The sequence below is a fragment of the Ammospiza caudacuta genome, chromosome 18 (assembly GCF_027887145.1).
Source record: "Ammospiza caudacuta isolate bAmmCau1 chromosome 18, bAmmCau1.pri, whole genome shotgun sequence".
Classification (NCBI taxonomy): Eukaryota; Metazoa; Chordata; class Aves; order Passeriformes; family Passerellidae; genus Ammospiza; species Ammospiza caudacuta.
This window is the reverse complement of record NC_080610.1, coordinates 15,331,432-15,355,061: the sequence shown is the minus strand read 5'-3', so window position 1 is coordinate 15,355,061 and position 23,630 is coordinate 15,331,432. Positions and strand designations below refer to the sequence as shown.

General features: G+C 51.1%; 1 protein-coding gene across 1 annotated transcript in view; it reads left to right on the top strand.

The window, feature by feature from the left end:
- Positions 1-23,630, top strand: part of RIMBP2 (RIMS binding protein 2) — a 57,370-nt gene that overhangs the window by 22,206 nt on the left and 11,534 nt on the right. Inside the window, exons 5-14 of the mRNA XM_058816480.1 lie at positions 2,250-2,300; positions 6,414-6,621; positions 9,971-10,122; positions 10,808-10,884; positions 12,711-12,820; positions 13,853-14,650; positions 17,119-17,270; positions 17,876-18,337; positions 20,257-20,403; positions 21,405-21,563. Of these exons, the coding sequence (XP_058672463.1) occupies positions 2,250-2,300; positions 6,414-6,621; positions 9,971-10,122; positions 10,808-10,884; positions 12,711-12,820; positions 13,853-14,650; positions 17,119-17,270; positions 17,876-18,337; positions 20,257-20,403; positions 21,405-21,563 (2,316 nt within the window). The remainder of the gene's footprint in view (positions 1-2,249; positions 2,301-6,413; positions 6,622-9,970; positions 10,123-10,807; positions 10,885-12,710; positions 12,821-13,852; positions 14,651-17,118; positions 17,271-17,875; positions 18,338-20,256; positions 20,404-21,404; positions 21,564-23,630) is intronic.

The following is a 23,630-nucleotide window of genomic DNA, read 5'->3' as shown; positions in this document are numbered from 1 at the left end:
GTAGAGAATTGGCATGAGGGACCTTCTCAGCAGAATAAAAGATGTATCTAATATAGTGCTTGAAATAGAACGCTGTAGTTGACCAAATGAAATCTTCCAGTTAATTTTCTTTTAGTCTTTCTCAATAAGTGCACTTAGGCACACTGCAAAATGCCATTTCTAGCTATATTCAGCTGTTATTATTAGAACTGCCTCATACATTTGGACTTAAATTCCTTGGCAAAGGAAAGAAAGGAAGATAGAGCATTTCTTGGTGATTTTTGTTACATTCTCCTCATAAATCCTGCTTTGGGCTGGCAGCACAAATCTGAGTGCTGTGACAGGGACCAGGCACAGCCCAGATTGGGCTGGATCTGTGTTTCACACAGTGCAACAAGCTCAAGGTAAATATTTTAAATAAATCTGTTATCTAAGGAGCTAAAACACATCAGTGCCAGCTTTACCGGGGGCTGCTGGCTCACATTTCACCCAGGGCTGGCCTCCCAATGGACACAGTGTGTTAAATTCTTCCTTCCCTTTTAGTTTTGGTTTTTTTGTTTTGTTTTAATTTGTTTTTTTGGGTTTTTTTATTGGAGTTGTCTTTACTGTAAGAAGTGTTTCCAGAGGGCATTGGGAAGCTGGGCAGTGACAGGATGGCATTTCTCAGCACACCTGGGTACCTTGTAAAGGTTCATGAGCCACCCACCTGCACCTCAGAGCAGAGCCAGCCCTGCTACAGCCTCTGCTGCCACATCCTGAATGGAAATAAAGCTCATTCTGTTTTTAATACCTGCACAGACTGATCAGATTCTCAGCCCAGAGGGAAGAACACAGTATTGTTTGTGTTGATGGGGACTCTGCCTTTTTCTTGAGGCAAACCTTAATAAAGGCAGTCTGATGTTGAGGAGAGATAGCCATTGATGGAGGCTGTGTCATCATTTACCAGAGCTCTGGGCAGGTTTGATTAAATGTGTCCTGAGGGATGCTCCAGGCTCGCTGGCACCGCTGGCACCGTGTCCTTGTCACCAGAGTCACTGCTGGCACTGCTGGCACCGCTGGCACCGTGTCCTTGTCACCAGAGTCACTGCTGGCACCGCTGGCACTGCTGGCACTGTGTCCTTGTCACCAGAGTCACTGCTGGCACTGTTGGCGCCGCTGGCACTGCTGGCACTGTGTCCTTGTCACCAGAGTCACTGCTGGCACTGTTGGCGCTGCTGGCACCGCTGGCACCGTGTCCTTGTCACCAGAGTCACTGCTGGCACTGTTGGCGCTGCTGGCACTGCTGGCACCGTGTCCTTGTCACCAGAGTCACTGCTGGCACTGCTGGCACCGCTGGCACTGCTGGCACTGTGTCCTTGTCACCAGAGTCACTGCTGGCACTGTTGGCGCTGCTGGCACCGCTGGCACCGTGTCCTTGTCACCAGAGTCACTGCTGGCACTGTTGGCGCTGCTGGCACTGCTGGCACCGTGTCCTTGTCACCAGAGTCACTGCTGGCACTGCTGGCACCGCTGGCACTGCTGGCACTGTGTCCTTGTCACCAGAGTCACTGCTGGCACTGTTGGCGCTGCTGGCACTGCTGGCACTGTGTCCTTGTCACCAGAGTCACTGTTGGCACTGCTGGCACTGTTGGCACTGCTGGCACTGCTGGCACCGTGTCCTTGTCACCAGAGTCATTGCTGGGTGCACAGGGCACGGCAGGGGCCTGTGGGGTTGGGTTGTGGTTTTGGTCTGTGGATTTGGAGTTGTGGATTTGGGTTTGTGGGTTTTGGTCTGTAGTTTTGGCCTGTGGATTTGGGGTTGTGGATTTGGAGTTGTGGGTTTGGCTTTGTGGTTTGGTCTGTAGTTTTGGTCTGTGGATTTGGGGTTGTGGGTTTTGGTCTGTAGTTTTGGCCTGTGGATTTGGAGTTGTGGGTTTGGCTTTGTGGTTTGGTCTGTAGTTTCAGTCTGTGAGTTTGGGTTTGAGGGTTTTGGTCCATGGTTTTGGTCTGGGATTTTGGTCTGTGGTTCAATCTGTGGGTTTGGGTTTCTGGATTTGGGGGTGCCCAGCAGAGCGTGTGGTGCTGCTCCAGCGCTGCGGATCCCCTGCCCTGAGAGCCAGCCCCCCAAAGTGATCCCTGCCATCCGGGGTGCCCGTCAGGGCTGGCACAGCGCCCTGCTGCTGGGCACGGCTCCGGCTGGCGCTGCTGTGCCCCAGCACGCTGCGTGTGCCGCGACTCTCTGACTCTCCTCCTCCTCCTTGTCCCTCTCCGCTCCTTTTCCCACCACCCAGGCTCAGGTTGAAGCCAAGAAGGAGCATGAAGGAGCAGTTCAGTTGTTAGAGGTAAGATCCCCTGGGCTCCCCTGCCTTGCCCAGCTCCCTTCTGAGCAGGGCAATTTACAGAATCATCACTGTGAGCATTTCAGGGAATATGTAGGCAAAGAGGGAATTTTTTTTCTCTTCTGATATAATTGCATCCTTATAATTATCAGATTTATAATTCAGTTAGGAGGGCATTAAGCTGAGCTGTTGGAAGTGATGTATGTTTCTCTTTTGGTACCATTTTTTGTAAAATACTATTAAAGGGAGTGATGAATGATGAGAACTTTGATTTATTAGGCTGGAAGTACAGCAGCAAATACCAATCAGTTACCTAGGGTTCCTAATTAAATACTGTCTAATAAACATAAAGCAACGTGTCAAAGGAGCAGAAACTGCAAACCTGATGAAAGAATTGAGATACTTCAGAAACCTTCAAAGGGTGAGGTGGAGAGAGAGCACTTCATTTTCTGCCTGAGGAAAAGGCATGGAATGGTTCTAAGTGTTAGTGTACATATCTTAAAGAACGTGCAAAATATGATAGACAATAGCACGTGCATTGGCAATATTTCATTTAGAAATTTGCTGTTATCTCAAGGCAATTTCCAGTCTTACCGTCCCACAGAATTTCTGTATGTACTTGCTGGCCGTGCCTCAGTGAAAGGTGGATTTTTCCTGGTGCATTGATCAACTTTTAAAAAAAATAAAGCAATTGTTTATTATTGTCTATAAAAGTTGATATTCCCACAGGGTGTGTTTTACTCATAGGCTTTCGTTAGCATCATTTAGATTAAGTTTGTTTTAGCTTCCAGACTATAAGCTGAAGTTTTTATTTCATGTCTGGTGCAAAGTGTTTGATACAGGAAAACAGAAACAAGACAAGCAGGAGATTATTTACCCCCTCAAGCTGAGCACAATTCTGATTCAGCTGATTTGTCTGCAACCTCTGATTTGCATAACCCCAACAAGATTTCCAAAGCTTTTGCTTTTTATTGCCACCAGCACGTTATTTGTTAGCATTTTGTTTTGTGTGCCTTTTGGAGTTTCAGATTATTTTCTTTTGTGTGCCTGTTGCAGTTTCAGATTATTTTATTTCGCGTGCAGTGTCAGATCAGCAGCAGTGTTGATTTCTGGAGTGCTGTTTGTGTTGATGCATGTTTTTACACGTGTAGCTGTTTGAGAGACTGCTTTGAAATGTGAGAAATTACCCAGAACTGTTTTTATTTCTTTGCTTATTTCACATCTCTTTGTTCACTGTGTCGTGTTTGGGATTTGTTGCTTTGCCCTTCACCCAGAGCACCCTGGACAGCATGCAGGTATTTCAGGGCCCCATTCTGCTCTCCCTGTCCCGAGCCCTGCGCTTGTCCCTGGGAATGGGACCAGAGCCCTGCCTGGCCCTGCATGGACCTGTGCATTCACTGCTATGCAAGCGTGCTTGGCACTATTGCCTGGCACCAAACCATCCAAATCAGGGTCCTGTTTGCACAGGGAATGAGCCTGGGCATGTTTAACCAGAGCTCAGCCTGGTTTGCAGCCAGTTCCTCACCAGCATGCCAGCAGCAGTGGCTTGGTGCTTTCCTCAGGGCTGTGACCTTGTGGAGTTTGTCTGAATTCAGATTGTTCCTTGCCTTGGGGAGTTTGCCTGAATTCAGATTGTTCCTTGCCTTGGGGAGTTTGCCTGAATTCAGATTGTTCCTTGCCTTGGGGAGTTTGCCTGAATTCAGATTGTTCCTTGCCTTGGGGAGTTTGCCTGAATTCAGATTGTTCCTTGCCTTGTGGAGTTTGCCTGAATTCAGATTGTTCTTTGCCTTGAGGAGTTAGAATTAAGTTAGAATTAAGAAGGAAATATTTCACAGAAAGAGTGGTCAGAAACTGGAATCATTTACCCAGTGAGGTGGTGGAGTCATCATCCCTCGAAGAATTCAAAAAAAGACTGGATGTGGCACTTGCTGCCATGATCTAGTTGAACAGTTAGAACATAGTCTGGACTTGATGATCTTATAGGTCTCTTCCAGTCTTGAACTTCTGTGATTCTGTGATTCTGTGAGTTTGTCTGAATTCAGATTGTTCCTTGCCTTGTGGAGTTTGTCTGAATTCAGATTGTTCCTTGCCTTGTGGAATTCAATCTGTTCCTTGCCTTGGGGAGTTTGCCTGAACTCAGACTGTTCTTTGCCTTGTGGAGTTGGTCCGAATCCAGATTATTCCTTGCCTTGTGGAGTTTGTCTGAATTCAGGCTGTTCTTTGCTTTGTGGAATTCAGATTGTTCTTTGCTTTGTGGATTTTGCCTGAATTCAGACTGTTCCTTGCTAGTGCAGGGACAGTTTTAGGTGATATTTGCACCCAAGGCTGATCTGAATTCAGACTGTTCCTTGCCTGGTGGATTTTGCCTGAATTCAGACTGTTCTTTGCTAATGCAGGGACTGTTTTGTGTGAAATTTGCACCTGAGGCCGATGTGAATTCAGATTGTTTCAGACTGTTCTTTGCTAATACATGGACTGTTTTAGGTGATATTTGCACCCAAGGCTGATCTGAATTCAGACTGTTCTTTGCCTTGTGGATTTTGTCTGAATTCAGACTGTTCTTTGCTCAAAACCACAGCACAAAAATGAAAGACAAAAACCCCAAGCATTTCATGTTTGTGTAAAACTCCCACAATGTCTGACTCTTGCTGTTCTTGGTTTCGTAATCAGTCAGATGGACACCCTGAGATTTCTTTAGCAGAAGTAAATTAATTTGTGTGTTATGAATGCAAGGAAATGATATCTTTAAAATTGACTCTAAATTTTAAAAAGTGTTTGTTAGAAGAAAAAGAACAAACAGGGCCACCTTGTACAGTAGAACATTGGATTTTTGGGTTCTTCTGGGTGCTGTCAGCATTTTCCTTCAGCCAGGATCTCTTTAGAGGTGCAGGTTGTTTTTTTGATATATAAAATGTGCAGGTTTTTTACACGAACAGAGAATGTTTTTTCCTTTAGAAAGCCCAAGCTCTCAGTTCAGCTGAAGGAGTTTAATTGCTATCCAGACTTGCTGTGTTAGCACAGCTGCTGAGCTACGCACCAGAGGGGTTTAATGCAGGAAGGTGATGTTTGCTCACCACAGAGCACAGCCTGCCATGGACACATGATTATAGCTTTCATTTGGCTGGTGTGTGAGCGTGCAGGTCTGCAGAAAGGGGCTCCACGCTGCAGTGCCTGCGCTGCTCTTGGCGTGGTTGGAGTCAGACCTGGAGACTCCCCCAGAGCCCCCCACGCCCTTGGTCCCACAGGGAATCACCCCAGAGCCCCCCATGCCCTTGGTCCTGCCTTCAGCCAGGGAATCACCCCCAGAGCCGGGGGGCTGTGTGCCCCAAAATCCATCCCAAATCCCCATCTTGGGGGCTGTGTGTCCTGAATCCCCATCCTGAATTCTGAGTCTGGGGGCCTGTGTGTGCCAAATCCCCACCCTGGGGGGCTGTGTGTGCCAAATCCCCATTCCAAATCCCCATCCTGGGGGGCTGTATATCCCAAATCCTGAGGCTGGGGGGGCTATTCATCCCAAATCCCCATCCTGGGTGGCTCTGTGCCCCAAATCCCCACACTAGGGGACTCTGTATCCCAAATCCCCATCCCAGTCCCCATCCTTGAGGGCTGTTCATCCCAAATCCCCATCCTGGGGGGCTGTCTGTCCCGAATCCCCATCCCCAATCTCCACCCTGGGGGCCTGTGTGTCCCAAATCCCCATCCTGGCGGGCTCTGTATCCCAAATCCCCATCCCCAATTCCCACACAGGGGGGCTCTGTGTTGGCTGGGAGGCTGTGTCCTGGATCCCCATCCTGGGGGCTGTGTATCCCCAGTTCCCATCCTGGGGGGCTCTGTTTTGGCTGGGAGGCTGTGTGTCCTGAATCCCCATCCCCAGTCCCCATCCTGGGGGGCTCTATGCCCCAAATCCCCACCCTGGGGTGCTGCGTATCCCCAGTCCCCATCCTGGGGGGCTCTGTATCCCCAATCCCCATCCCCATCCCCATCCTGGGGGCTGCGTATCCCCAGTCCCCATCCTGGGGGGCTCTGTATCCCCAATCCCCATCCCCAATCCCCATCCTGGGGGCTGCGTATCCCCACTCCCGTGTCTCCCCTGTCCCCGTCCCGCCGTGTCCGCAGGCCAAGGTGCGGGAGCTGGAGCAGAAATGCCGGACGCAGAGCGAGCAGTTTAAGCTGCTGTCGCGGGAGCTGGAGCGGTTCCGGCAGCAGGCGGGCACCATCGAGCTCCTGGGCACCTCCTCCTCCTCCTCCTCGCTGGCCCCGCCGGGGCCACCCGGGAAAGCCCTGGCACAGCTGATGAACGGCATCGCCACCTCCATCGGAAAAGGTGAGGGCCTGGGAGGGACGGACGGACAGACAGACAGACAGAGCCCTGGGGTGGACAGACAGACAGACAGAGCCCTGGCATGGACAGACAGACAGACAGAGCCCTGGCACGGGCAGACAGACAGACAGAGACAGAGCCCTGGCACAGACAGACAGACAGACAGAGCCCTGGCACAGACAGACAGACAGACAGACAGAGCCCTGGCACAGCTGATGAACGGCATCACCACCTCCATCGGAAAAGGTGAGGGCCTGGGAGGGATGGATGGACAGACAGACGGACAGACAGACGGACAGAGCCCTGGGATGGACAGACACACAGACAGAGCCATAAAAATTTGAAAGTAAAACTTCCCAAAAAGAAAAAATAATCTCGAGAGAAATGGAGAACATAAAGTAATAATACAAAAATATATATATATATATATCTGTACTGATGTTGTTAGACTTGCAGTCCCCAGCAGAGCCCACAGTGAGTGTTTACCCAGGATCTGTGCTGAACTTTCACCAGGCCATCTCCTGTTGCCAGAGGCAGCAGCTCCAGGTGCAGAGCTTTGTAAACCATCCATTATTGATAGGAAAGGACAAAGGCCAGGCAGGAGTTACCTGAGGACACCTAAAAACAGCTTCCATGTCAATCACACGTTATATTGTGTTATTCCACGTGAATCACAGGTTAAACTGTGTGCTATTCCGTGTGAATCACAGGTTTAATCGTGTGTTATTCCATGTGAATGTCACATTGCATTGTGTGTTATTCCATGTGAATCAATCACACATTGGATTGTGTGCTATTCCATGTCAATTACATGTTATATTGTGTTATTGTGTGTTACTCCATGTCAGTCATGTTAGATTCTGTTATTCCAGGTCAGTTACAAGTTAAATTGTGTGTTATTCCAGGTCAGTCAGAGGTTAAATTGTGTGTTATTCCATGTGAATCACACAACAATTAATTTAAAAGGAGAGGTAATTAGGTATTGAGCTGTCCTTCAGGAAGCAGTAGAGGTCCAGCCTGCATCACTGAGATTGATTTAATGAAAAATGGAAATCAGCTGAACATCTTTTAGGGCTCAGTCAAACTCTCCAAGCTAATTTATTCTTATTCTTATGCTAATGGGAAAACCTTTTTAAAAGCTTCCAAAGGTGCCAACCTGGGCTCTGCCAGTAACCCCTGAGTGAAACCTCAGCAAGCACAGCCAGCTCTGCACCCAGGGCATTCCAGGGCCTTCCTCCCTGGACCCTCTCTCCAAACCCATTGATTTTTGTGGGATTTGGAATCCAGCCCTTGTGTCTGACCGTCAGAGCTGCCTGTGGATGCACTTTACTGATAACAATAAACTCGTGTTTGAGCCAGGGGCAGGATTTCTGATTGCTGGAATCAGCCCTCTCTCAGGAATGATGGCAGAGTACAGCAAGTCCTCCAAACCAGAAGTGGAATTATTTTTATTATGTGTGGGGAAGAAAGAACACGAGAGGGAACACAGGGAGAGCTTTAAAGCAAAGCAAATGATGGAAATGAGATCAGTTTATGACCAGCTGCTTTGCCTTAATTGGTGATGTCTGAATGTATCAGGAAATGAAATAAACCCAGCCAGGATGGATAAGAGCATAAAAAGTTCACTTTAAACCTACAATAATGTCACAATCAGATATAGAAGCCTTAAGATTTAGTATTCATCAGTTAAGAGTCTCGTTTAAATGGTCTTTCTAGATAATTTAGGTAGCCCATATGGAATCTGCAACTGCAATAAATAAAATGGAGAGTCTAACTGTAATGCAAGCATGGACAGATTTCATTCTCCTGAAACATTTAAATTAGATCTCCCTAGACCCTTCCTCCACGTTCTGTACCCAGTGCCAGCAATCTGCAAACAGAGCCTGCAGGGTGCAGGAGGTCTGAGGCCATCCAGAGGCTCCCTGCGAGTGAATAATCACAGTTGGCCCAATTATTTATGGCTTGGCTTGGGCAGGCTGGGATGGCAAACACATTAACAGCAAACAGAAGGAGCTGAATTGGCTAAAGGCTCCTGAACAGGGAGGACTTCCCTGTTATAGATGTGAGGAAGGTTCCAAGAATAAGAAACGTGCCCTTTTCCAGCCATAAGTGGGGCTGCTTGTAATTAATCTTTTGTGTGGTGAGTTGTGTATTTCCCTGCTGTCAATGTGCTGAAGCTGGCCTGCTGTAAATTACAGTGATGCAGAGAAAATTAATCATATTGGGCTGATGAGCACAGCAGAAGCCCCTCTGATGGCATTCCTGGAGCTTTTTCTCCTCTGCAGTGAGAACAAAGAGGTTCCTCTGCTAATTCCTGCTGACCTGGACTGGGAATCTGGAAATGCAGCAGCAGAACGTGGCTGCCCAGACTTGTGGCAGAGCAGGAGAGGAGATGCTGACCCTACACATGCTCAGGGGCTGGGTAATTAGAGCACAGGCTCGTTATGTTAACGAGAGGCAGGATGCACATGTGAGCTGTCGGCAGCAGCTCCCTGTGCCGTGCTGCAGCTCCTGCTCAAACCCAGCTCAGTCGCAATTCCTGCTCTGGGGACTCAGCCAGCAAAGGGAAAATGTGCCAGTGGCTTTTATCAGCTTTACTGGCCTCTCTGCCAGCCTGGGCCACCTCGGTCCTTTGGCTTCTCTCACCTCTGGTTTCCACCTGAGGCAGGAGGAGAGAAGAGAGTTCAGCTTCTTGTGAGGCTCTCAATGTGCAGTACAATCCCTATTTGCCTTTCCTCTTTTTAAAAAGCACAGTAAAATATTCCAGAAGGATTTCTGGGGATGTTTCCTTCTTCACAGTCTGAGTTTCCATGTTTTGGGAGCTGCAGGGATGGCCTGGGATCAGATCAGTGTGCTTTGGTGTCAGTGAGGAGCCCCCAGGAAACACCAGGCAGGTGCTGCTGGCACTCCCTGCCTGCCAAAACCCAAACAGCTCCACTGCAAAATGAAATCCTGCCAGCTGCATCCTCAGCATTCCAGTCTCTTTTTGAGAAGAGAAATGCGTGGCTGGCTTCTGATTGCCAGTGGAGGACAGAGTGCCCAGAGAAACACGGGAATTCTGCAGTGCTGGGTGTGTTAGAGCATCCCTCAACCTTCCCCCAGTGCAGAGCATTATTGCACTGGGGAAACTTCGCTCTGGGCTCTTTGGATGCAGATGCCTCCGCTTTGTGTGTTGTTTTGTTCCACGGTGTTGGTTTCAGCAGGGTACCCCAGTCTGGGAGCTGCAGGCTGAGGGGCTGCCCTGCTCTGCAGTGTGCCCAGCCCAGCCTGCGCGGGTGATGCTGCCCGGAGGGGACGGTGCCCTGCTGCTGTGCTGGGCACCACCCTGACTGTGTGTGCTGCGTCCTGGCAGGCCACGAGAGCCCCTCTGGAAGTCGCTGTGTGATCTCGGAGTTCATCAGACCCCTGCAGGTCTCTGGGGACAAACCAGAGCAGCTGTCTGTCAAACCCACCTTCCTGTCCAAGTCCAGATCTGGCGCCCCAAGATGCAGATTTGATTCAGACGTGAGTCCTTTCGAATTTTTGCGTGGTGGGAATTCCATGGGCGTATCTGAGGATTATCCTGGGGGGATATTTGTGTATATTTGTGTAGCAGCATTATTGAAAAGTGGAAACACTCACTGCTTTTTGAAGAGGCCACAGAAAAAGCAGCTTAGCAAGGAGACTTAGGGAAGCAGAACTAACAGCCAGGAACAGGAGAAGCAAACGTCAAATTTAATTCCTCTTTTCTCTTATTTTGAGTTATCTCTGGCTGAGAATGTCAAGCCCTCTTTTGCAGAGCTGAACGTTTTGTGCCTTCTGCAGTGTAATTATGTGATCCACTCTCACTTTATGCAAGCTCACAGAAATTAAGCTCCATTCCCCTTAGAGATACCCAGACCCAAGGGAGGGTGTGTGAATTAAATCTAAAAAACGAAACATAATGCTGGGAAGTCTGAAATCAATCAGTCAATAAATAAATCAATAAATCAGTGATACTCTGCAATGGCACTGGTTGTTCCTGTTCTAAATTCAGCATTTGTTGTAAGTGGATTCTGCCCTTCTAGGTAAAATGAACCAGTTGTGCTCCATGTTAGAATTTAACTTTTTTCCTTGATATTGTGTGTTCACTGATTCTATCACCTGTCAGGAACACTGTTCATTCTTCTTTTTTTGTAACCACATTATCTTTTTTCTCCTCCCCCCACAGATGGATAATGATCAGAATTCCAATACCTCAAAGCAGAGATATTCTGGGAAAGTCCATCTTTGCATTGCCCGTTACAGGTAAAGCCCCCTCTCCTCACAGACCCCACACTCAGCTGGAACATTCACCAGCAGCTTTGGCTCCCCCCCTTCATACACTGAATTATTGCATGGAATTATTACATGCACAGCAGAGCCTGCCCCAGCTTTGGCTCCCCTCATTCATACACTGAATTATTGCATGCATAGGGTGTCCTGGGGAGCCTGTTCAGAGCCTGTCCCAGCTTTGGCTCCCCCCATCCATACACTGAATTATTGCATGGAATTACTACATGCAGAGCAGAGCCTGTCCCTGTGCCCCAGCTGGCAGAGGGGGCTGAGCTCTCCCACTCCCCTGCATCCCTCCAGTGTCTAAATCAGATTAAATAAATGGGCACCTCCTGCTCTAGAGAGGAGTCACAATCTCTTCTTTTCAATTACTTCCTCAGGCAAGAGGAGATTTGGTGTCCGTGACTTTGCACATGAAAATTTCAGGCATGAGGGACTGTCATGATAAAAATTTCAGTGGCTAGCAGTTTCTTTCAGGATGCATATGGATTTAAGTACTTCACAAGTACTTTTTGTCTCTCAGAAGCTTCTCTTAGATGTAGCTCACTGGTTTTGTCTTCTTTTACGTTGCCTCTGTAGAAGTTTAATGAAGTGGTGTAAAAAGAACATAAAATTGAATAGAGTAACTGGAAAAGAGTTTGCTTTAATTCGCAACTGAGTTTGCTTTAATTCACTCTAGAAAATAAAGATAATTTGGCCACTGTCTATCAAGAGCCCTGAGTGAGAAACGTCTAAGTGCATCTTGCAGGAACTGGTGTAAAAGGAACATAAAATTGAATACAGTGACTAGAAAAGACCCCCACAACTGAGTTTGCTTTAATTCACTCTAGAAAATAAAGAGAATTTGATCGGTGTTAATCAAGAGCCCTGAGTGATAAGTGTCTAAGTGCATCCTGCAGGAAGGGATGTGGGTTTAGGGGCAGAGGGGACCTCACAGGCACAGACAGCCCCAGGCCCATCAGGAGGAGCCTCAGGAGGGATGCAGAGGCTCTGCCTGGAGGAACAGCCCTTGGTGGAGCTGCATCCCTGTGCTGAGCATCCCTGTGCATCCCTGTGCTGAGCATCCCTGTGCATCCCTGTGCTGAGCATCCCTGTGCATCCCTGTGCTGAGCAGCACTGTCACCCTGTGCTGAGCATCCCTGTGCATCCCTGTGCTGAGCAGCACTGTCACCCTGTGCTGAGCATCCCTGTGCATCCCTGTGCTGAGCATCCCTGTGCATCCCTGTGCATCCCTGTGCATCCCTGTGCATCCCTGTGCTGAGCAGCACTGTCACCCTGTGCTGAGCATCCCTGTGCATCCCTGTGCTGAGCAGCACTGTCACCCTGTGCTGAGCATCCCTGTGCATCCCTGTGCTGAGCATCCCTGTGCATCCCTGTGCATCCCTGTGCATCCCTGTGCATCCCTGTGCTGAGCAGCACTGTCACCCTGTGCTGAGCATCCCTGTGCATCCCTGTGCTGAGCAGCACTGTCACCCTGTGCTGAGCATCCCTGTGCATCCCTGTGCATCCCTGTGCTGAGCATCCCTGTGCATCCCTGTGCTGAGCAGCACTGTCACCCTGTGCTGAGCATCCCTGTGCATCCCTGTGCATCCCTGTGCATCCCTGTGCTGAGCATCCCTGTGCATCCCTGTGCTGAGCAGCACTGTCACCCTGTGCTGAGCATCCCTGTGCATCCCTGTGCTGAGCATCCCTGTGCATCCCTGTGCATCCCTGTGCATCCCTGTGCTGAGCAGCACTGTCACCCTGTGCTGAGCAGCACTGTCACCCTGTGCTGAGCATCCCTGTGCCTGTCCCCACAGCTACAACCCCTTTGATGGACCCAACGAGAACCCCGAGGCCGAGCTGCCTCTCACGGCAGGGAAGTACCTCTATGTGTATGGGGACATGGACGAGGATGGCTTCTATGAAGGTACTTCTTATTGAACCTCTGAATTCCTAATAATTCATGCAGATTGAAATCAGCTCCTCTGTCAGGCACGCTCCGAATTCTCTCCTCCGTCTGCTCTAAAATCGGGTGCTAAATTTGGCTTTATCGCCGTGGTGTTAATTAAAGGAGTTTCTGCACCAGCAAAGCCGCTCCTTGCAGGCAGAGCTAATTATAAAATATTTTATAGTGTCAGCTTTTCCTGCTGGCGAGATTGAAGTTGACAAAAAAGCTTACTGGCAGTTCTGGTATTTCCCTTAATAAACCTTTCTGCTCCCAGGCCAGGATGTTGTTTATGCACTGTCACTCATCCCCTGCCCCTTATCCTGCCCACTCTCAGGGCACTGCCATGGACGAGCTGTTGTCCTGTTGGAATTCAGGACGTCCTGGATTGCTCAAACCCCTGCCAGGGGGCTCAGAGACTCTGGCACAGGGCCCAAGACCCCTGTGGTTTTGATTATCACCCATGGAGCAAATTACCAACCCTGTATGAAGATCTGCAAGCCACAGCAGTTTAAGTGGAATGATAGTGAATTTATCACGGGGTGAAAATATAGATTTTTGGGGTTTTTAGAATGGGGGGTTCGGGGGGCAAGGTGGAGGAATTTGGGCATGCCCAGCCTTTCTCCTCCTTCTTCTTGGCCTCCATCTTCTGCTGTGATGTTGGCACTTTTAGGTTGGTTTAGAGTAGAAGCTCACTGTCTAACATAGGTGATAGGTATTGAGAAGTAGTTGTAAATATTGTACAGGTAGTTTTTAGTATAAAAAGATAGCACCACCCTGAGGGAGGCAGAGTGCCTCTGATTGTCTTGCTGAGAGGACCTTGGCTGGACAGGAGAAAGAATTTTATAGATAAGGAACAATAAACAACCCTGAGACTGAGAAATGAAGAGCTCTGACTCCTTCGAGCACCTGGCTGGGGAAAGAGACTTTCTAACAGATCTCAGGGTCGCTGTGACCAGCAGAGACCCGAGATTCCCCTTCAGGGTTTCTAACGGCGCTGCTCTTTGTCTCCAGGAGAGCTTCTGGACGGGCAGCGGGGGCTGGTGCCCTCGAACTTTGTGGACTTTGTGCAGGACAGCGAGGCGCGGCTGTCGAGCGTGGAGGAGCAGAACGCGCTGAACCGCACGGGCGCCGCGCTGGAGGCAGAGCTGGAGCTCAGCCCGCCCGCGCTCCCGGAGCCCGGCAGCGCGCTCAGCAACGGCGCGGGCACCCTGGACGTCAACATCGACGAGATCGGAGAAGACATTGTGCCTTACCCCCGCAGAATCACCCTCATCAAGCAGCTGGCCAAGAGCGTCATCGTGGGCTGGGAGCCGCCGCTGGTGCCGCCCGGCTGGGGCACCGTCAGCAGCTACAACGTGCTGGTGGACAAGGAGGTGCGGATGAACATCGCCCTGGGCGGCAGGACCAAAGCCCTGATAGAGAAGCTCAACACCTCCGCCTGCACCTACCGGATATCCATCCAGAGCATCACCAGCAAGGGCAGCTCCGACGAGCTGCAGTGCACCTTGCTGGTGGGCAAGGACGTCATCGTGGCCCCCTCCAACCTGCGCGTGGACAACATCACCCAGATCTCTGCCGAGCTCTCCTGGCTGCCCACCAACAGCAACTACAGCCACGTCATCTTCCTCAACGAGGAGGAGTTTGACATTGTCAAGGCTGCTAGCTACAAGTACCATTTTTTTAATTTGAAGCCCAATATGGCCTACAAGGTGAAGGTCATGGCAAAGCCCCACCAGATGCCCTGGCAGCTTCCCTTGGAGCAACGAGAGAAAAAGGAAGCCTTTGTGGAGTTTTCTACGTTGCCAGCAGGTTTGATATTTTCCTCCCTGCCCCAAAATTCTTCAGTTGAAATTCTCTGAAAATACTAGATAAAATACTTTAACCTACACAGCGTTTAGGGGATGTAAGTGCATTTTGGTTGTGAAGGTGTAATCAACCTCATTTTACAGTTTGAATTTGTAAAGCCAGCAGGTTCGTTGTGTTTTGGAAAGTCTGAGGTCTTTTCCCACCTGGCTTTTGCATTAGGAGTGTTGGTAAGTGTTGTCAGTCATTTGCCATCATTCAAGAACATTGAAGCAGTGTTGAAAACTAGAGCAGAAAGAGAGCACTGAATTTGAAGCATAATCTCATCATTTTGGAGGTGTGTGGCAGCACTTGAAATAATCTGAGTATCTTTCCTTATAGATTCCTTATAGGTGACCTACCCATGGGCATCTAACCATGGCCAAGTAGGAGCCCCCTCAGATATTCAGAATTTCAGACCCTGGGTGCCTCTGGAGGGACACTCAGGCACGAGTGCCCTGGCAGGTGAAGCATCAGCAGCATCCTGAGCTGGGTTTGCTCAGTCCCTGCAGGGGCAGGAATTCATCCACCCTGCTCCCTCCCTGGCCTGGGTGAGGAGAGGAGAGGACATTTCACACCTGGGAGCTGGGAGGCACTGCCCGGGTGCTGGCCTGAACCCATTTCAGCTTTGCTCTTTAGGAAAGGCCTTTGAGTGAGGTTTTTCCAGGCCAAGCACTTGCCGTGCTGTCCCTCCCTCTGGCTGTGGAGCCTGCTGAGCAGCACAGAGCTGCTCTCTCTGAGAGCTGAGGAGCAGTGAAGCTCCCAAACCTTCCCCACTGCTTCGTTCTGCTGGGAGCACCTCTAGAGAAACAGGCCAGCTCTTCACTGCTGTGTAGAGAGAACACAACAGCAGCTGGTGAAGTGGTTAGGGGCTGAAGCCTGATTGCAGAGTCACTGGAGCAGAGGAAAGGATGAATTTGGAGTCAGTGATGGGAGTTGCCATCACAGAGTGTCATGCAGTTGAACTCGTCTCGACTCATCAAAGCAGTGGAATTGCTCACATAAAAACACAAGTGTCTGTCTCTTGGGCACTCAGATCTAAAGATAGAAATAAGCACAGGATTGGGACCAATGGGGCTGCTGCAGCTTTTGGAGTAATTTATGTAAAAAACCCCATGAGGAGCAAAGTGTAGCAGAATTCCAAAGCAAACATTTATGCTGATGACCAAGGCCATAGAAAATCACCAGGAATCATTTCCCATGTAATGATGGGAGGGGAAATAGCAGCCGTGCTGAGCCTGGGGCGCTGCAGTTTATGAAACCTGTCTCTGCACAGCCTGGGAAGGTCGAGACAGACACCCTGGGGATTGTTTCCTTGAGGGAGGATGGAAGGAAGGTGACTTCTCCTGCAGGAGCAGATTAATCTCACTGTCATGGCAAGATGCTGGGTTAGATCAGACACATTCTTTCTGTAAGCTGAGCAGCCTTGCTGAGTTGGGAGTGCTGGCTGGCACTAAAACAGGATGGCCAGGAAAGCTGAAACTCAATCCTGAACCAAAATCTCTCTTGGCCAAGAATAGCATTAGGTCAATTTGCATACTCTCAACTTGCAAGATAAAAATACCTTAGAGATGCAGGGGTGGTATGAGCAAAACCTTCCTGTTGTGCCTGTGCTGTCCTGAGCATGACCGTGGTTTCATTTCCACTCCACTAGAGGACAAATTCAGTGGCAGCAAAGCAGTGAAATACACTGGCAGTTTCCCAGGGGTCTGGCGTGATATTTGCACCTGTATCAAGCACAGCTGAATTATTTGCAGCCTTTTTGGTGGATGAACAGATCTGGTTGTGTTTGGTTTGCTGGGAGAAGCAGTCTCAGCTGCAGGCTCTGTGCTGTGCCCTGCAGAGGTGGCTGCAGCCCAGCCCTGCTGCAGCAGCAGCCTCTGCTCAGGGCTGGCTGCTTCAATTAGCACAACAGGATGCTTGAAAAATTCATGAGCCAATAATCTCTGTGATATTTTTACTCTGGCTTTCTGGTCAAAGCAGGGCTATTTATAGCAGGGTACTGCCTGTTAATTAAGGAGGTATTTGGTGTGCTGTCACACTGACACACACTGAATGCCTTCAGAGGTGCTGGGTGTGTTTCTGACTCAGTGCAGAGGCAGGGCCGAGCTCAGCTGTGCTGTCCCAGCTGTGGAACGTGCTGCAGCCCCAGCTGTGGAACGTGCAGCAGCCCCAGCTGTGCTGTATCCAGCTGTGGAACGTGCTGCATTCCCAGCTGTGGAACGTGCTGCAGCCCCAGCTGTGGAACGTGCAGCAGCCCCAGCTGTGCTGTATCCAGCTGTGGAACGTGCTGCGGCCCCAGCTGTGCTGTATCCAGCTGTGGAACGTGCTGCGGCCCCAGCTGTGCTGTATCCAGCTGTGGAACGTGCTGCGGCCCCAGGTGCAGCCCGGCCGCTCTGCCCTGGGCTCCATCTGACCAGCCCCATCTCTCCTAGGTCCCCCAGCCCCACCTCAGGAGCTGTGTGTGCGGGCAGGGAGCGCCCCAGGGACACTCCAGGTGTGCTGGAAGCCCCCAGCGCTGTCAGCCACGGGGACGTCCCACGGTGCCACCGTCACAGGCTACGCCGTCTATGCCAAAGGGCAGCGGGTGAGTCCCCTCTGTCACCTTTGTCACCTCTGTCCCCCTGTCACCCCTGTCACTCTGCCACCCCTGTAACCTCTGTCCCCTCTGTCACCACTGTCACCTCTGTCACTCAGTCACCTCTGCCACTTCTGTCACCTCTGTCACCTCTGCTGGCATCCTGCTGCCAGGGACGTGGGGTGTTTCCTGGGTCCCCCCGTGTAGGGAGGAATGATGAGTCTGACTCCGTGTTCTGAGAAGGCGCTGACACTTGTCTGTGCTCACAGTGTCTGTCTGTCTGTCCGCAGGTGTGCAAGGTGTCCCTCCCCGCCGCAGAGGGCACAGTGCTGATGTGTAACCCCACTCTGTCTGTCTGTCTGTCTGTCCGCAGGTGTGCGAGGTGTCCCTCCCCGCCGCAGAGGGCACAGTGCTGATGTGTAACCCCACTCTGTCTGTCTGTCTGTCCGCAGGTGTGCGAGGTGTCCCTCCCCGCTGCAGAGGGCACAGTGCTGATGTGTAACCCCACTCTGTCTGTCTGTCTGTCCGCAGGTGTGCGAGGTGTCCCTCCCCGCCGCAGAGGGCACAGTGCTGATGTGTAACCCCACTCTGTCTGTCTGTCTGTCTGTCCGCAGGTGTGCGAGGTGTCCCTCCCCGCTGCAGAGGGCACAGCGCTGGAGCTGCCGCGGCTGCGCGCCCTGGACGCCCGCGAGCTCACCGTGCGGACGCTCTCGGTGCAGGGCGAGTCCCTGGACTCTGCCCCTGCTGCCATTCCCCCCGAGCTCCTGGTGCCTCCGCCCCCCCAGCCCCGCACTGCTCCCAAAGCCAAGCCATTAGCAAGTGCCGGAGCCCCAGAAACCAAAGAAGAACATTTCGGGCCGCATTTCAAGCGGGATGAGTCCTGGGAGCAGACTCGCTCGGTGTCCCCCGGGCACGGACACATGCTGGAGCCACCCGCCTTCCACGGCCCCCTCCAGGGCAGGAGGTCTCCGTCCCCCAACAGGATCCTGCCCCAGCCTCAAGGCGCTCCGGTCCCCAACACCGTCGCTAAAGCCATGGCGAGGGAAGCTGCGCAGAGGGTGGCCGAGAGCAACAGGGTAAAGGCAAACCCGGCTGGGCTGGGCTCTGTGGCACTGACCACTGGGGCTTTTCTGGGCTGGTTTGTTCTCTGTGCACCTGCACTGGGGCTCTGCTGGGCTGGGCTGGGCTCTGGGGCATCGCTGGGGCTTTTCTGGTATCTTCACTGTGGCACCTGCCATTAGGGCTGTTCTGGGCTGGTCTGTCCACTGTGGCACTTGCCACCAAAGATTGCTCATCAAGGGGTGAGTAATTATCCCTCAGCTCTGAAGGGCCACAGCTTGAGAAGCAGAGTGCTGGAATTCTGGGCTAATGGAGCCCTCCTGTGTCTGCTGTCGTGGATCCACAGGGAATTTTGTACACTTTCCCCTCTCAGTGCTGCCTTTCCACTCAGGTTTGCAGCTGCTTTTGCCTCCAGCTCCTCCTGGAGCTGCCAGCAGTGTCACTGCCCAGGGACACCCCTGCTTTGGGACCACCGTGACCCAAGGCTGTGCACTGGCTCGGGTCTTTGCCAGTTGATTTAAATCCCACACTTGGGGCTCTGGGCTCAGTGCAGCTGATGTGGATGTACCCCGACAACGTGCTGTGGGTGTTCCACACAAATATGCAATATTGAAATACCCCCAGGGCCCTGGGCAGTTACTTTCTCATCACGAGCTGCTCACAACTGTCTGTTAATTCTTGCAAGTGTCACCCACAGATTTTTGTGGTGCTTCATCCGGCAGTCATCAGTTATGTCCAGTTTTTAGTCTCCCATTGTATCTCCAAAATAGCTCCATTAATTTGGACAGTTCACACATGTCTTAACAGCCATGGCTGATTGGCTGTTCCTGTTTTGGGATGCATTTGATCCAGTGGGTAAATCGGGCCAGCTTTTGAGAACCTGAATAATTCCGGATCAATAAGAATAGGTCTGATAAACACATATGTATGCATCTGTATGTGTCTTCCTTTTGTTTATAAATAACACTGGGATGGAATAGAGGGAGAAAAGGCAATTGGTTTCTTTGGCCCTGTGAGGTGAAAGTTGATTTAAGAACCACACAGGGAAAGAGAACAGAAATCCCTTTTCTGGTTTGGAGAATTGCTGACACGACATGTGCTCTGAACCACGTTTGGTTACATTAGTTTAAGTGATGCCTGAAATGATTTATTCAGGAATCTGGACAGCAGTTTACAGACAAATTGATTCTAAATTAAATCCAGTCCTGCCAGGGATGTTGGTCACGTTTGGTCCCCCGTGGTACGAGTCCTTCACTCGCGGTAAGTGCTGCAGGAGGAGCTGTGAGCCTGCCCTGCCCGCTGGTGCCCGGGGGGCTCTGTCACCAGAGCAGCGCGAGTGCCGAGCCCAGGGGCTCTCAGAGCACAGCACGGGCCACAGCCTCAGCTGGGGCATTTTAGTACTGGGGCCTCAAATGCTGCTGCGATTGAGCATCCACTGCTCTGCCAGGGAAAGGAGAGTGTCTGCTGGCAGCCTCTGGGTGCAGTACTGGGAATTTTGGGAAGTGGAACAGGCAGGAGAGCTGGCAGCTCAGCTGACAAACACATCAAGTCATTATTTAAGAGCGAGGGTAATAAAACAGGCAAAAACTTCTTGAAAACTCCTCAAGGGTTCCAGCCAGGGGGAATTGACAGTGCTTTAAACCGTGAGAGCTTTTAAATGTTGTGTGCTTGAGTCTTTGTATTGGTATTTGTGTCCCTGGTGCAGGGGCAGTGTCCCTGCTCTCTGTCCTCCCACAGATGGTGAGGAGGAGAGTTTATGTTGGTGTTTGTGTCCCTGAGTGCAGGGCAGTGTCCCTGGCAGTGTCCCTCTGCTGTCCCCCAGATGGAGAGGAGGGGCGTTTGTATTTGTGTTTGTGGGTGCAGGGTAGTGTCCCTGGGCACAGGGCAGTGTCCCCAATGTCCCCAATGTCTCCAGTGTCCCTCTGCTGTCCCCCAGATGGAGAGGAGGAGCGTTTTCAGCGAGAGGAGCAGCGCAGCCCCGTACTCGGACGAGGAGGAGGAGGATGGCTACGACTCGCCCAGGGTGAAGCGGAGGGGAGCCTCGGTGGATGAGTTCCTGAAGGAGTCCGAGCTGGGCAAGCAGGTGAGGGGCAAGCAGGTGAGGGGCTGGCCTGGCTGTGCCGGGGGCTGAGCAGGAGCAGAGGGATTGCTGGAGGGCAGCTCTGGCACGGCACTCCAGGGCTGGGCTGGGGACACAGGCTGGGACACAGGTGACACAGTGACACAGTGACACAGGCGGTGACACAGGCTGGGACACAGATGTCACAGTGACACAGGTGGTGACACAGGCTGGGGACACAGGTGAGGCTGAGCCATGGGCAGGGATGCTCCTGTTCCTTGTGTTTTGCACAGCTTTTAGTCTGATCCCACTGAAAACAACTGTTAAATAATTTATTACATTACTTTCAAGAGAGATACAAAGTCTAGATAGGAGATGGGTTTTTTATGTCTTGGCATAGTTTAAAATACTTTAGCCAAACACCTGACTTCTGTGTTGAGGGTCCACCATGGTGGCAATATGCTGCTAGAATTAAATGCTGACCACTTTGAAATTCTAATGTGATGTAACAAACAGCTGCAAAGAACAGATGATATGTGAATTATCCTCAGGCTTTTACAGTTTGGTCAGCAAGCCCATTGATGCATGAAGGACCTCTTTAATGAGGGGAATTTAATCAAGACTAAAACTGGATTTGGTGCTGTGAATGGAGAGGTCCTTTATTGTATCACCTGGGATTGAGACTGGATTTCTGGAATTAGGATGATAAATGGGCAAAACAGAATTTCCACAGAATTTCCACAGGGATTGAGACTGGATTTCTGGAATTATGATCATAAACGGGCAAACAGAATTTCCTTGGGATCGAGACTGGATTTCTTGCCTTACAATCATAACTGGGCAAACAGAATTTCCATGGGATTGAGACTGGATTTCTTGAATTACGATCAAAGTGGGCAAACAGAATTTCCTTGGGACGTGCCCAGCAGAGCAGCGCCCGCCGGGCTGTGGCCGTGGCGGCTCCTCTGTGCCGCTGGGGCTCAGCAGGATCAGCAGCCCGAGCAGAGCTTTCTGTGCCCTGCCAGGCTCACTACTGCCTGGGGGACGAGTACCACACGGAGAGCAGCCGCGGCTCGGACCTGTCCGACATCCTGGAGGAGGATGAGGAGGAGCTCTACTCCGAGATGCAGCTGGAGGAGGGCGGGCGGCGGCGCCTGAGCCTGGGCTCGCACGGCACGCTCAAGGTGAGCCTGGCACCCTGGGCACCCCTGGGTGCTGCCCTGGGGCTACTGCAGCCACCCCCAGTGAGCCTGGGCACCCTGGGCACCCCTGGGTGCAGCTGTAACCACCCCAGTGAGCCTGGGCACCCTGGGCACCCCTGGGTGCTGCCTTGGGGCTACTGCAGCCACCCCCAGTGAGCCTGGGCACCCCTGGGTGCAGCTGTAACCACCCCAGTGAGCCTGGCACCCTGGGCACCCCTGGGTGCTGCTGTAACCACCCCTGTGAGCCTGGGCACCTCTGGGTGCTGCCTTGGGGCTACTGCAGCCACCCCCAGTGAGCCTGGGCACCCCTGGGTGCAGCTGTAACCACCCCTGTGAGCCTGGCACCCCTGAGGACTCCTGCAGCCACCCCCAGTGAGCCTGGCACCCTGGGCACCCCTGGGTGCTGCTGTAACCACCCCTGTGAGCCTGGGCACCTCTGGGTGCTGCCTTGGGGCTACTGCAGCCACCCCCAGTGAGCCTGGGCACCCCTGGGTGCAGCTGTAACCACCCCAGTGAGCCTGGCACCCCTGAGGACTCCTGCAGCCACCCCCAGTGAGCCTGGCACCCTGGGCACCCCTGGGTGCTGCTGTAACCACCCCTGTGAGCCTGGGCACCCCTGGGTGCTGCCTTGGGGCTCCTGCAGCCACCCCAGAACCTGCAGACACTAAAGCCTGCTCTGCTAGAAGGTAGAGATGGGCTGCTTTAATGCATTTATTACCTTAGGGTTTTTTTTTTTTCATTATTTGATAGATAAACTTTTAACAGACTGTTTTCCTGTATGTGATTGTTGCCCTTGCAATTTCTGTTCTGCATCTGGGGACTCCCCCTGTCTCTGTGAGGATATACTGCATGTGCCACCCCGAAAAATGAGTTGTTTCTGAGCAAGGAGATTTGTAAATACTTACAAAACAACTTCTGTTTTTCCTGTGTGAGTGATCTGTCCATGTACCCAGTGCTGGTCCCATCCCTTCCACAGGCTTAAAGCCTTCCTGTGGGAAAGGGAGTTGTTTCAGCTTTGTTTGATCAATGCTTTATCAGAACTCCTTGTGCTCTGAACTTTAGGGAATCACCAGAGAGAGTAGGAAATACATTCCAGAAATATTGCTTTAGTGCAGGAATATTCATCATGAAAGAAACTTCAATATAACAGCTAAAGCATATGCAGAACACCGAACACACTCAGTACTGAATATATATTTGCCGTATTATATTTGTACATGTGAATTGTATTTGCTTTGTGTGTGTAGTAATTGCACAAACTGGGTTTTCTTAGAAAGCACAAACTCACAGGTTAAGACTTTCCTCAGTAGATTGTTATTTAACTAAAGTCAGTACTACTTTGCCATGCCTATAAGAATTCTGACCATTGCTACGACTGCTTTCATGTGCTGTGAGTTCAGTCCTTTTATTCTGGTACTGTCTGCAGTGAGACAGGTTCTTTTTCAAAGTAAGAAATTACCATTGTTTGTATTGCTGCACCAGCAGAAAGGCTGAAACCAAAATCCTTCTGCATGCCCATTGTGTCCCCTTCCCTGGCAAAAAGAATGATCCCCAGACTGTTCTTGTTCTGTATGCATCAGAAGGTGTATTTAACCCTTGGATTTAAATTAGTATTACCAGTGTGGATACTGAGAAAGTTCCAGAGCCTTAACTGGTGTGGGAGATCGTTTTTGACCTGCTAAGGTTTGCAGGCTTCTCTCGATGTGGTTCATGCTTACTGACCTTTTGTTCACTTCTGTGGTGCTTTATCTCAAGTTTCACAGGTGTTACACACATTTTAAAAACAAAGGAAATAGGTGAAACAGTCTAAAGTGACTTGGAAAGTTCCCTCTGCCTGGAAGGGACAAGGTCCAAACGGCACCTGAGCTCAGAGTGCTCGGAGGGAGATGCTGCTGACATCTCCAGCAGGATCTGTTGTTATTTCTGGGTGCTCCTGAGCCCAGAGGTGCCCCTGATCCGGGCATTAGGCACAAGGAGAGATGATCTCTGATGCAGGATCAGTAATCCTGGCAGCCAGAGCCAGCAGCTCCTGCCCTGTGCTCCCTTCCC